The sequence below is a fragment of the Lethenteron reissneri genome, chromosome 60 (genome assembly GCF_015708825.2).
Source record: "Lethenteron reissneri isolate LAM-NWPU_2019-01 chromosome 60, ASM1570882v1, whole genome shotgun sequence".
NCBI lineage: Eukaryota > Metazoa > Chordata > Hyperoartia > Petromyzontiformes > Petromyzontidae > Lethenteron > Lethenteron reissneri.
Genome location: NC_083838.1, coordinates 784,138 through 797,127, shown reverse-complemented (window position 1 = coordinate 797,127; position 12,990 = coordinate 784,138). Strand labels below are relative to the sequence as shown.

General features: G+C 58.8%; 1 protein-coding gene across 1 annotated transcript in view; it reads right to left on the bottom strand.

The window, feature by feature from the left end:
- Positions 1 to 10,081, bottom strand: part of LOC133358052 (teashirt homolog 1-A-like) — a 49,555-nt gene extending 39,474 nt beyond the window's left edge. The window contains exon 1 of the mRNA XM_061576320.1: positions 9,480 to 10,081. Coding sequence (XP_061432304.1) covers positions 9,480 to 9,519 — 40 coding nt within the window. The 5' untranslated portion in view covers positions 9,520 to 10,081. The remainder of the gene's footprint in view (positions 1 to 9,479) is intronic.
- Between the last annotated feature and the right edge of the window lie 2,909 nt (positions 10,082 to 12,990).

Here is a 12,990-nt window from a genome sequence, read left to right as displayed (position 1 = left end):
GAGGGCGCAAATAAAAATGGCCGCTACGTGGTGCATCATCATCCTCCTCCTCCTGTGCCTTGGCGAATTCTCTCCCTCCACGCTGTCCATGACTGCCCACCCTGACCCTCCGGTTTCCCAGCGTGGACGCTGTTTAACCATCTCCACGCCGCTTTCGTGCCGACTGGTATTGTAACCTTCTGACCCCGCGCCCCGACTTGGACGCCTGTGAAAAAAAGAGCTTCATAGCTCATCGGATTTCTCCAGGAGAGGTTTAAAAAAAATAAACAACTTCCGATTCCGGACTCGCCACCGACGTTAGCCGTGGGCGGGAATCGAACTCGGCACACATCGCCACATTCACGGCAGTGGAAAAAACAAGGACGAGTTAAGAAAAACCTTGCACACGCGTGGATTCACGTTGACGCTTTCCAGGATGCGTTTGTCTCCGAAAGTCGCTGCGTCGGCAGAACGAAAGGCGGCTTGGTAGCTGTGAGCGCATTAAGCGATTGCATATTACAAGTCTTGCTGCTCGGGGTTTTGTCAACGATTTGGGGGGGGGGGGAGGCCTTCGATCAATGTACCCAGTTTTCTGCAGAGCGAGTTTCCCGATGACAACGCGATCTTCGGAAGCCTCGCTCCCATTGGATCACGGCAACGTTACGGACGGACGCGACGAGTGGAGCGTGTTACAGTAAACAAATCAAACTCAAACTAGAAACGATGATTTTAGTTTAGCAGCTGTACTGTAAAGCTGTAAGGCCCCATACTGATATGTGTGTCTCTGTTTCAGAGGCGACCCCTGGCCATCGCAGATGATGGCCCAACAAAGTGGCTTAGCATCATCACGTGGACATTGAAAGCAGCAGACAAATGCCGTGAACGCGTGACGTTCACTCTAAATACGGAGGGGGGAAAAACGGGGGACCCGGAGAAAAATCCACGCGACCCCTGGGAGAGACACGCAAACTGCAAATATACAGCAGCAGGCGTCGGGGTCGCGATCGAACCCACGACCTCCTGTACACCAGGCGAGGTAGTTAACATCTCATAGCCACCGTGATGAAGATGATGAGAGAGACACGCAAACTCCAAATATACAGCAGCAGGCGTCGGGATCGAACCCACGACCTCCTGCATACTAGGCGAGGTAGTTAACATCTCCCAGCCACCGTGCCGATGATGCTGCTGCTTCATTGGCAGTGGTGCACATGGACAAGAAACAACAACAACAAACTCGGAACGCTCGTCAACAACAACAACACTACTTCATAGCAGATACAAACAAAAACTTCCGAAAGTATACCGGGGTCCCGTTAAAACAACACAGACAAAGATCCCCCGTGTAGCCTTGAGCAGGCTGTTGGGGCAAGTGCAGTCACGTGGCACGCGATGGGGTGGGTGGCCAGCACCACCACGCCCGGCCCCCTTGAGATGCTCGCTGCCAGCGGCTACCGTTGTTCTTGTCCTTGATCGGGAACCGAACTCGGGTGCCCGTCGTGACGTGCACGCTAACCACTGCGCCACCGCTCCCAAAAACCAGTGTCCCGTTCATACAACCAACACACAGAACAACAACAACAATAACAACAGACTGCTGGGGCAAGTGCTGTGAGCGGCGAAGTGGCAACACCTGTGCTGAAGCTGGGAACTTACAGACGAAGGAGGCAGTGGGGTGGAGTCAACACCACGCCCGACCGCCTTTGTCTCCCCAATGCTGTATAGAAACGTATACCGGTGGTGTCCCGTTAAAGAACCAACACGCGTGACAAAGACAAAGATCCCCCGTGTAGCCTGTAACAGACTGCTGGGGCAAGTGCTGTTAGCGAGCACCTATGAAGGCCGGCAAGGCACACGAGGGGGTGGGTGGCCAGCACCACGCCCGGCCGCCTTTGTCTCCCCAGTGGCGATGTTTACTACACACCGCACCAGGTACTCATTTGAGGCTGAGTCGACCTAGGGGAGGCCCAGGACCGGACACACGTAGACACGCACACGTACACACACACACACGCAGACACACACACACGTAGACACACACACACACGTAGACACACGTAGACACACACACATACGTAGACACACACACGTAGACACACACACACGTAGACACACACACACGTAGACACACACACACGTAGACACACACACGTAGACACACACACGTAGACACACGCACGCTGACGTCAGGGCGAGCACGTGATATGTACTGATGTTCATCAGCAACACAAATGGCAGGCGATCAATCAAGACGGGGGGGGGGGGGGGGGGGTCCAGCGCTTATCTCTCCGGGAACAAAAACACGAAGAGGCTCCCGCAGCAGCCAGCTGCTGCTGCTGCAGCCTCCTCCACAACCACCTCCTCCTCCACCACCACCTCCTCCACCACCACCTCCTCCTTCAACAACAACAACCTCCCCCCCCTCTCCTCCTCCACCACCCCCTCCACCACCCCCCTCCACCCCCCTCCCCGTCTTTTGTTTGAGACCGTGCGAGACTTCTTCACTCTACTGCCGCTGCACGTGTGCGTAGGAGGTGTGTGTGTAGGTGTGTGTGTAGGTGTGTGTGTGTAGGTGTGTGTGTGTAGGTGTGTAGGTGTGTAGGTGTGTGTGTGTAGGTGTGTGTAGGTGTGTGTGTGTGTAGGTGTGTGTATGTAGGTGTGTGTGTAGGTGTGTGTGTGTAGGTGTTTGTGTGTAGGTGTGTGTGTGCAGGTGTGTGTGTGCAGGTGTGTGTAGGTGTGTGTGTGTAGGTGTGTGTGTGTAGGTGTGTGTAGGTGTGTGTGTGTAGGTGTGTGTGTGTGTCAGTGTGTGTGGGGAGCGGTGGTGTAGCGGTTAGCGCGCTGCGCTATGAACCTAGCGACCCGGGTTCGATTCCCGCTCACGGCTAACACCAGTGACGATTATCTGAACCGGTCCTGGGCCTCCCCTAGGTCGACTCAGCCTTAAATGAGTACCTGGTGCGGTGTGTAAACATCGCCACTAGGGAGACAAAGGCGGTCGGGCGTGGTGCTGGCCACCCACCCCCTCGTGTACCGTTCCGGCCTTCATAGGTGCTCGCTAACAGCACTTGCCCCGACAGTCTGTTAAGGCTATAGGGGGATCTTTGTCTTTGTTGTGTGTAGGTGTGTGTGTGTAGGTGTGTGTGTAGGTGTGTGTGTAGGTGTGTGTGTAGGTGTGGTGGGGAGCGGTAGTGTAGCGGTTAGCGCGCTGCGCTATGAACCTGGCGACCCGGGTTCGATTCCCGCTCACGGCCAACACCAGTGACGATTATCTGAACCGGTCCTGGGCCTCCCCTAGGTCGACTCAGCCTCAAATGAGTACCTAGTGCGGTGTGTAAACATCGCCACTAGGGAGACAAAGGCGGTCGGGCGTGGTGCTGGCCACCCACCCCCTCGTGTACCGTTCCGGCCTTCATAGGTGCTCGCTAACAGCACTTGCCCCTACAGTCTGTTCAGGCTATACGGGGGATCTTTGTCTTTGTGTAGGTGTGTGCGTGCAGGTGTGTGTGTGTGTAGGTGTGTGTAGGTGTGTGTGTAGGTGTGTGTAGTTGTGTGTGTGTAGGTGTGTGTGTGTAGGTGTGTGTGCGTAGGGGGTGTGAGTGTAGGTGTGTGTGCGTAGGGGGTGTGAGTGCAGGTGTGTGTGTAGGTGTGTGTGTAGGTGTGTGTGTAGGTGTGTGTGTAGGTGTGTGTGCGTAGGGGGTGTGAGTGCAGGTGTGTGTAGGGGTGTGAGTGCAGGTGTGTGTGTGTAGGTGTGTGTGTGTAGGTGTGAGTGCAGGTGTGAGTGCAGGTGTGTAAGTGTGTGTGTGTGTGTGTAAGCGTGTGTGTGTAGGTGTGTGTGTGGAGGTGTGCGTAGGGGGTGTGAGTGCAGGTGTGTGTGTGTCAGTGTATGTGTGTCGGTGTGTGTGTGTAGGTGTGTGTGTGTGTAGGTGTGTGTGTGTAGGTGTGTGTGTGTGCAAGTGTGTGTGCAGGTGTGTGTGCAGGTGTGTGTTCAGGTGTGCGTCGGTGTAGGTGTGTTTCCAGATGTGTGTGCAGGTGTGTGCGTAGGGGGTGTGAGTGCAGGTGTGTGTGTAGGTGTGTGTGTGTGTGTGTAGGGGGTGTGAGTGCAAGTGTGTGTGTGTAGGTGTGCGTAGGGGGGGGGTGTGTGCAGGTGTGTGACTTGAATGTGTTTTATTGCACTGTGAATGAACTGTACTGTACTATTGTGTGTGTGCAGGTGTGTGTAAAGGGGTGTTTGTGCTGTGTGTGTGCAGTACTGTGTGAGTGATCCTGTGTGCGTGTGTGCTGTGTGTGTGTGTTGTGTTTGTGGTACTGTGTGTGTGGTACTGTGTGTGTATAGTACTGTGTGTGCTGTGTGTGTGCTGTGTGTGTGTGCTATGTGTGTGTAGTACTGTGTGAGTGGTACTGTGTGTGTGTCTGCTGTGTGTGTGCTATGTGTGTGTGTGTGCTATGTGTGTGTGTCTGCTGTGTGTGTGCTGTGTGTGCTGTGTGTGTGCTGTCTGTGTGTAGTACTGTGTGAGTGGTACTGTGTGTGTGTGCTGTGTGTGTGCGTGCTGTGTGTGTGATGTGTGTGCAGTACTGTGTGCGTGTGTGCTGTGTGTGCGTGTGCTGTGTGTGCGTGTGCTGTGTGTGCGTGTGCTGTGTGTGTGCTATGTGTGTGTGCTGCGTGTGTGCTGTGTGTGTAGTACTGTGTGAGTGGTACTGTGTGTGTGTCTGCTGTGTGTGTGCTGTGTGTGTGCTGTGTGTGTGCTGTGTGTGTGCGTGCTGTGTGTGTGCGTGCTGTGTGTGTGATGTGTGTGTAGTACTGTGTGCGTGTGTGCTGTGTGTGCGTGTGCTGTGTGTGCGTGTGCTGTGTGTGTGCTGTGTGTGCGTGTGCTGTGTGTGTGCTGTGTGTGTGTGCTGCGTGTGTGCTGTGTGTGTGTAGTACTGTGTGAGTGCTACTGTGTGTGTGCTGTGTGTGTGCTGTGTATGAGTGGTACTGTGTGTGTGCTGTGTGTGTGCGCTGTGTGTGTGTAGTACTGTGTGTGTGTGCTGTATGAGTGGTACTGTGTGTGTGGGTCAGTGTGTGTGTGTCTGTGTTCGTGTGGGGAGCGGTGGTGCAGCGGTTAGCGCTACGCTGCGTTACGAACCCGGCGACCCGAGTTCGATTCCCGCTCACGGCCAACACCGCCAGTGACGATTATCTGAGCCGGTCCCAGGCCTCCCCCAGGTCGACTCAGCCTCAAATGAGTACCCGGTATGATGTGTAGTAAACATCGCTACTAGAGAGACAAAGGCGGCCGGGCGTGGTGTGGGCCACCGACCCCCTCGTGTACCGTGCCGGCCTTCATAGGCGCTCGCTCACAGCACTTGCCCCTACAGCCTGTCACAGGCTACACGGGGGATCTTTGCCTTTGTGGTATCCAACCACTGGGGGGGGGGGGGGATACAAAGGCGGTCCGGGCGAGGCTGCGGGCCCACTGCGACGACGCTGCGGCCTTCGGAGGCCGGAGCACTTGCCCCGCCCTGGCAGTGTGCTGTTACAAGGCTACACGGGTCGTCTTTGTCTTTGTCGCGTGTAACTGCGTGTGTCTGTGTGGGTGGGTGTGTGTCTGTGTGGGTGTCTGTGTGTGCGTGTGTCTGTGTTTGCGTGTGTGTATGTCTCTGTGTGTGTGCCCGTGTGTGCGTGTAACTGCGTGTGTCCGTGTGTCTGTGTGTTCTCTGTGTGCGTGTGTGTGTGCGTGTGTCTGTGCGTGTCTCTGTGTAACCGTGTCGGTATCACAGGTACAGTACTGTCCACAGCATTCCAGCGGAGGGCAGAGGAGCGACGCTCACAACAACGAGCGGAGCGGCCGGGCGGATAAAACTCATCAGGTTGGCAGAGTGGGGAGCACAGCTGCTGGTGGTGGTGCATCTACCGCTCATCTCAGTCACCTGCCGGTCATCTCAGTCACCTGCCGGTCATCTCAGTCACCTGCCGGTCATCTCAATCATCTACCGATCATCTCAGTCGACTCATGGGCACCCGCAGGGTCTGTCAGCAGAGAGCCCTCGACACTTCAACGTGGCGTCAAGGTGCACCTAGCCTGGCACAGGCGACGTGGTGACGTCACCGCCACTGAGTGGTGTGTGTGTGTCTCTGTGTGTCCGCTCGCTAAAGACACTTGCCCCAATAGTCTGTGAAGACTATCCGGGGGATCTTTGTCTCTTCCCCCGTGCATGTCCCTGTGCGTGTCTGTCCGTGTGTGCATCTGTCCTGTGTGTGTAGACGTCTCCTGTGTCTCTGTGTCTGTCTGTGTGTCTCTGTGTGTGTCTCTGTGTGTCTCTGTGTGTCTCTCTGTCTCTGTGTGTCTCTCTGTCTCTGTGTGTCTCTGTGTCTCTCTGTGTGTCTCTGTGTGTCTCTGTGTCTTTCTGTGTGTCTTTGTGTGTCTCTGTCTCTCTGAGTCTATCACTCGCTGTCCCCTATCTGTATATCTATGTCTCCCACGTGTCTCTCTGCGTCTCTATCACCACTGTGTGTCTCTGTGTGTCTCTATCTCTGCGTGTCTCTGTGTGTCTCTGTCTCTGTGTGTCTCTGTCTCTCTCTATCTCTGTGTCTCTGTGTGTCTATGTGTGTCTATCACTCGCTGTCCCCTATCTGTGTATCGATGTCTCCCACGTGTCTCTCTGTGTGTCTATCACCACTGTGTGTCTATCACCACTGTGTGTGTGTCTCTCTGTCTCTGTCTCCCACGTGTCTCGCTGTCTCTGTGTGTCTGTGTGTCTATCACCACTGTGTGTGTCTATCTCCACTGTATGCCTCCTATCTGTCCATGTCTCCCGCGTGTCTCTCCGCGTGTCTGTCTCCTGTACGACGCCACGCGTCTCTCTATCCACCCCCCTCTCTCTGCAGTGTCTGTCCGTGTCTCTGAGTCTCCCTCCTCGCGTGTACAACACTCTCTTCTCCTCTCTCCCCCTGTCTCTCCCCCTGTCTCTCCCCCTGTCTCTCCCCCTGTCTCTCCCCCTGTCTCTCCCCCTGTCTCTCCCCCTGTCCTCTCCCCCTGTCTCTCCCCCTGTCTCTCCCCCTGTCTCTCCCCCTGTCTCTCCCCCTGTCTCTCCCCCTGTCTCTCCCCCTGTCTCTCCCCCTGTCTCTCCCCCTGTCTCTCCCCCTGTCTCTCCCCCTGTCTCTCCCCCTGTCTCTCCCCCTGTCCTCTCCCCCTGTCTCTCCCCCTGTCTCTACCCGTGTCTCTCCCCGTGTCTCTTCTCCCCCTGTCTCTCCCCCTGTCTCTCCCCCTGTCTCTCTCCCCCTGTCTCTCCCCCTGTCTCTCCCCCTGTCTCTCCCCTGTCTCTCCCCCTGTCTCTCCCCCCTGTCTCTCCCCCTGTCTCTCCCCCTGTCTCTCCCCCTGTCTCTCCCCCTGTCTCCCCCCTGTCTCTCCCCCTGTCTCTCCCCCTGTCTCTCCCCTGTCTCCCCCCTGTCTCTCCCCCTGTCTCTCCCCCTGTCTCTCCCCCTGTCTCTCCCCCTGTCTCTCCCCCTGTCTCTCCCCCTGTCTCTCCCCCTGTCTCTCCCCCTGTCTCTCCCCCTGTCTCTCCCCCTGTCTCTCCCCCTGTCTCTCCCCCTGTCTCTCCCCCTGTCTCTCCCCCTGTCTCTCCCCTGTCTCTCCCCCTGTCTCTCCCCCCTGTCTCTCCCCCTGTCTCTCCCCCTGTCTCTCCCCCTGCTCTCCTCCCCCTGTCTCTCCCCTGTCTCTCCCCCTGTCTCTCCCCTGTCTCTCCCCCTGTCTCTCCCCCTGTCTCTCCCCTGTCTCTCCCCCTGTCTCTCCCCTGTCTCTTCCCCCTGTCTCTCCCCCTGTCTCTGCCCCATGTCTCTCCCCCTGTCTCTCCCCCTGTCTCTCCCCCTGTCTCTCCCCCTGTCTCTCCCCCTGTCTCTCCCCCTGTCTCTCCCCCTGTCTCTCCCCCTGTCTCTCCCCCTGTCTCTCCCCCTGTCTCTCCCCTGTCTCTCCCCCTGTCTCTCCCCTGTCTCTCCCCCTGTCTCTCCCCTGTCTCTCCCCCTGTCTCTCCCCCTGTCTCTCCCCCTGTCTCTGCCCCTGTCTCTCCCCCTGTCTCTCCCCCTGTCCTCTCCCCCTGTCTCTCCCCCTGTCTCTCCCCCTGTCTCTCCCCCTGTCTCTCCCCCTGTCTCTCCCCCTGTCTCTCTGTCCCCCTGTCTCTCCCCCTGTCTCTCCCCCTGTCTCTCCCCCTGTCTCTCCCCCTGTCTCTCCCCCTGTCTCTCCCCCTGTCTCTCCCCCTGTCTCTCCCCCTGTCTCTCCCCCTGTCTCTCCCCCTGTCTCTCCCCCTGTCTCTCCCCCTGTCTCTCCCCCTGTCTCTCCCCCTGTCTCTTCCCCCTGTCTCTCCCCCTGTCTCTCCCCCTGTCCTCTCCCCCTGTCTCTCCCCCTGTCTCTCCCCCTGTCCTCTCCCCCTGTCTCTCCCCCCTGTCTCTCCCCCTGTCTCTCCCCCTGTCTCTCCCCCTGTCTCTCCCCCTGTCTCTCCCCCTGTCTCTCCCCCTGTCTCTCCCCCTGTCTCTCCCCCGGCCTCTCTCCCTGTCTCTCCCCCTGTCCTCTCCCCCTGTCTCTCCCCCTGTCTCTCTCCCCCTGTCTCTCCCCTGTCTCTCCCCCTGTCCCTCCCTGTCTCTCCCCCTGTCTCTCTCCCCCCTGTCTCTCCCCCTGTCTCTCCCCCTGTTCTCTCTCCCCCTGTCTCTCCCCCTGTCTCTCCCCCTGTCTCTCCCCCTGTCTCTCCCCCTGTCTCTCCCCCTGTCCTCTCTCCCCCTGTCTCTCCCCCTGTCTCTCCCCCTGTCTCTCCTCTCCCCCCTGTCTCTCCCCCTGTCTCTCCCCCCTGTCTCTCCCCCTGTCTCTCCCCCTGTCTCTCTCTCCCCCTGTCTCTCTCTTCTCCCCCTGTCTCTCCCCCTGTCTCTCCCCCTGTCTCTCCCCCTGTCTCCTCCCCCTGTCTCTCCCCCTGTCTCTCCCCCTGTCTCTCCCCCTGTCTCTCCCCCTGTCTCTCCCCCCTGTCTCTCCCCCCTGTCTCTCCCCCTGTCTCTCCCCCTGTCTCTCCCCCTGTCTCTCCCCCTGTCTCTCCCCGTCTCTCCCCCTGTCTCTCCCCCTGTCTCTTCCCCCTGTCTCTCCCCCTGTCTCTCCCCCTGTCTCTCCCCCTGTCTCTCCCCCTGTCTCTCCCCCTGTCTCTCCCCCTGTCTCTCCCCCTGTCTCTCCCCCTGTCTCTCCCCCTGTCTCTCCCCCTGTCTCTCCCCCTGTCTCTTCCCCTGTCTCTCGCCGTGTCCCCACGTGTCTCCCCGTGTCTCATCCCTATCTCTCCCCCTGTCTCTCGCCGTGTCTCTCCCCCTGTCTCCCCGTGTCCCCCGTGCCCCCACGTGTCTCCCCATGTCTCCCCTCTCCTGTCTCTCGCCGTGTCTCCCCCTGTCTCTTGCCGTGTCTCTCAGCCGTGCCCCCCCCCCCTCCCACGTCGTCTCCCTCCCTGCCCCCCCCCCCCCCCCCCCGTGGCGTCGTCTCCCGGCACCCCGCACTTACCTGCGAGCTTGCGCGGCGCCTGCTGTTTCACGCGGGGCATGCTGCTGCTGCTGCCTGCCGCTCTGCCGCTCGAGACGCGTGTCCGAGCATAGCACGCGGGGCGCAGCAGAGGAGGGGAGCAGCCAGAGGAGGAGGAGGCGACGCCGCTTCGCCCGGTCTCCCCCCACAGGGGTCGGGGGTCTCTCCTCCTCCCTCTTCGTCCTCCTCGTCGTCGTCCTCGTCGTCTCGGCCCGCAGCTTCCTTCCTGCAGCGGCGCTCGAGTCGGCCCGGGGCGCGATGTCCGCCTCTCTCTCTCTGTGTGTCTCTGTCTGTCTGTGTCTCTCTCTGTCTCTGTGTCTCTCTCTCTGTGTCTTTGTGTCTCTGTCTGTGCCCGTGTGCTGTTGCCTGTCGCCCGCACACGTTGAGTGGAAGAGGCTCGCTCGGGTAGATCGCGGTGCAGTCGTTAGCCGCCCTCTCTCCCTTCTCTCTCTCCCTTCGTGTTCTCTCTCTCGACGCCGCTCCGCTTACCTCGCCCGCTCTATCGCCCCTCTCGCACGCTACGGCGTGGGGCCCCGAGCGGGAGGGAGGGGGGAGGCAGGGAGGGGGCAGGGAGGACGGGAGGCAGGGAGGGGAAAGAGGGAGGGGGGAGAGGGAGGGAGGGAGGGGGCAGGGAGGGGGGAGGGAGGGGCAGCAGCGCGCATTGGGCGCGGTGATCGCTGCCAGTCAACGGAGCCGAGTCAATCAGCCTCGACCACTCACACAGCCCCATCACTCCCACATCCACATCATCATTCCCACAGCCATCACTCCCATCCACATCACTCCCATATCACTCCCATCCACATCACTCCCATCCACATCATCACTCCCACATCACTCCCATCCACATCATCACTCCCACATCACTCCCATCCACATCATCACTCCCACATCACTCCCATCCACATCATCACTCCCACATCACTCCCATCCACATCATCACTCCCACATCACTCCCATCCACATCATCACTCCCACATCACTCCCATCCACATCATCACTCCCACATCACTCCCATCCACATCATCACTCCCACATCACTCCCATCCACATCATCACTCCCACATCACTCCCATCCACATCATCACTCCCACATCACTCCCATCCACATCATCACTCCCACATCACTCCCATCCACATCATCACTCCCACATCACTCCCATCCACATCACTCCCACATCACTCCCACCCACATCATCACTCTCACCCCCCCCCACGCGCTCACCAAGTGACACACACACACACGCGGAGTGCGAGGGGAGGTTCCCGCACTCCGCCTGCGCGGGAGAAGCGGCGAACCGATGGAGGCTGGCAGAGTGTAACGACGGGGGTAGGGGGGGTAGGGGGGTAGGGGGGGGTAGGGGGGTAGGGGGGGGTAGGGGGTGAGTAGGGGGGGGTAGGGGGGGTATGGGGGGTAGAGGGGGGGTAGGGGGGGCCAGCACCACGCCCGGCCGCCTTTGTATCTTGCGGTGGCGATGTTTGACACGGAGCATCGGGGTGCTTGTTTGAGGTTGGGGGTGCGCGAGGCCCCGGACCGCTTCAGGGGAACTCGTCACTGCGGTTGGGGAGCCGGGAGCGGGAATACAACTCGGGTGGTGCCTGTTGGGTGCGCGCGCAGCGGAGCGCTCGCCGCGACCACCAATTATCTCCCCCCCGCCCCCCCGATCCCTCTCTCAGGCGAGCGAGCACACACAGACACGCACACACAGACACACACACACAGGTACGCACAGACACAGGTACATACATACACACAGACACAGGTACGCACACACACAGACACACACACACAGACACGCACACACACACAGACACACACACAGACACGCACAGACACACAGACACACACAGACACGCACAGACACACACACACAGACACGCACACACAGGTACGCACAGACACACACACACATACACGCACAGACACACACACAGACACGCACACACAGGTACGCACAGACACACGCACACACAGACACACACAGACGCGCACAGACACACGCACACACAGACACACACAGACGCGCACAGACACGCACACACAGACACACAGACACGCAGAGGCACACACACGCACACACGCACAGGCACACACAGACACACCCACACACACACAGACACGCACGCACAGGCATCCAGACGGAGCAAACGAGCTCTGGAGTGACGCGTCCGGGTGGGTGGTGGTGGTGGCCGTGGTGATGTCCATCACCATCACTCGTGTGGGATGGTGCTTGTGATTGGGGGAGTTTTTTATGATAGTGATGGTGGTGGCAATGGGGAGCGGTGGTACAGCGGTTAGCGCCCTGCGATATGAACCCGGCGAACCGAGATCGATTTCCGCTCCCCTGAGTACCTGGTGAAGGTGTATATATCACTGGGGAGACAAAGGCGGCCGGGTGTGGTGCTGGCCACCTACCCTCTCGTGTGCCGTGCCGGCCTTCATCGGTGCTGCTCGCTAACAGCACTTGCCCCTACAGTCTATTGAGGCTATACGGGGGTTCTTTGTCTTTGGCGGTGACGGGGAGCGGTGGTGTATCGGTGGCGAACCAGGCAGAGACCCGAGGAGGGAGACTCAGAACCGACCGAGTTACACGCTGATGATCGTCACTTCATGGGTAATGGCAGTGATGGTGTTGGCGGTAAAGTTGGTGGTGGTGGTGGTGATGATGATGATTCACATTCGATGGTTATGAACCGATAGGCCATCCCGCCGCGGGCGTCTTGACTTCAAGATCGTGACTCCGCTACCGCCCCCACCACCCCAAGCTGTGAGAGCCCAACAAAGAAAAAAAACACAAATTCCTGCGACTCCGACATACGCCCAGCTCGTGACTTCCCTTGCTCCATTCAGGTGCGCGCCTCCCATCACCACCACCACTATCACCACCATCACCACCACTATCACCACTATCACCACCACCACCACTATCACCACCACCACTATCACCACCACCACCACCACTATCACCACCACCACTATCACCACCACCACCACTATCACCACTATCACCACCACCACTATCACCACCACCACTATCACCACCACCACTATCACCACCACCACCACTATCACCACCACCACTATCACCACCACCACTATCACCAGCTCCGTCTTCTCTCTCTCTCTCGAGAACCGGCGTCTTCTGGAGTGGGTGGGTGTCTGGTTCGTCACCGCCCTGCCTTCAGGAAGAATGCAGCATTCGTTAAAACAACGATGCCAGTTTCTCTCGATCCTCCCCACGCCGCCTTTGACCGCACCGCGGTATAATGGACCCACACACACACACCTACACACACACACCCTACACACACACACACACCTACACACACACACACCTACACACACACACACACCTACACACACACACCCACACACACACCCACACACACACCCACACACACACACCGACACACACACCCACACACCCACACACACACACCCTCACACACACACACCCACACACACACCCCACAGACCCACACACACACACCC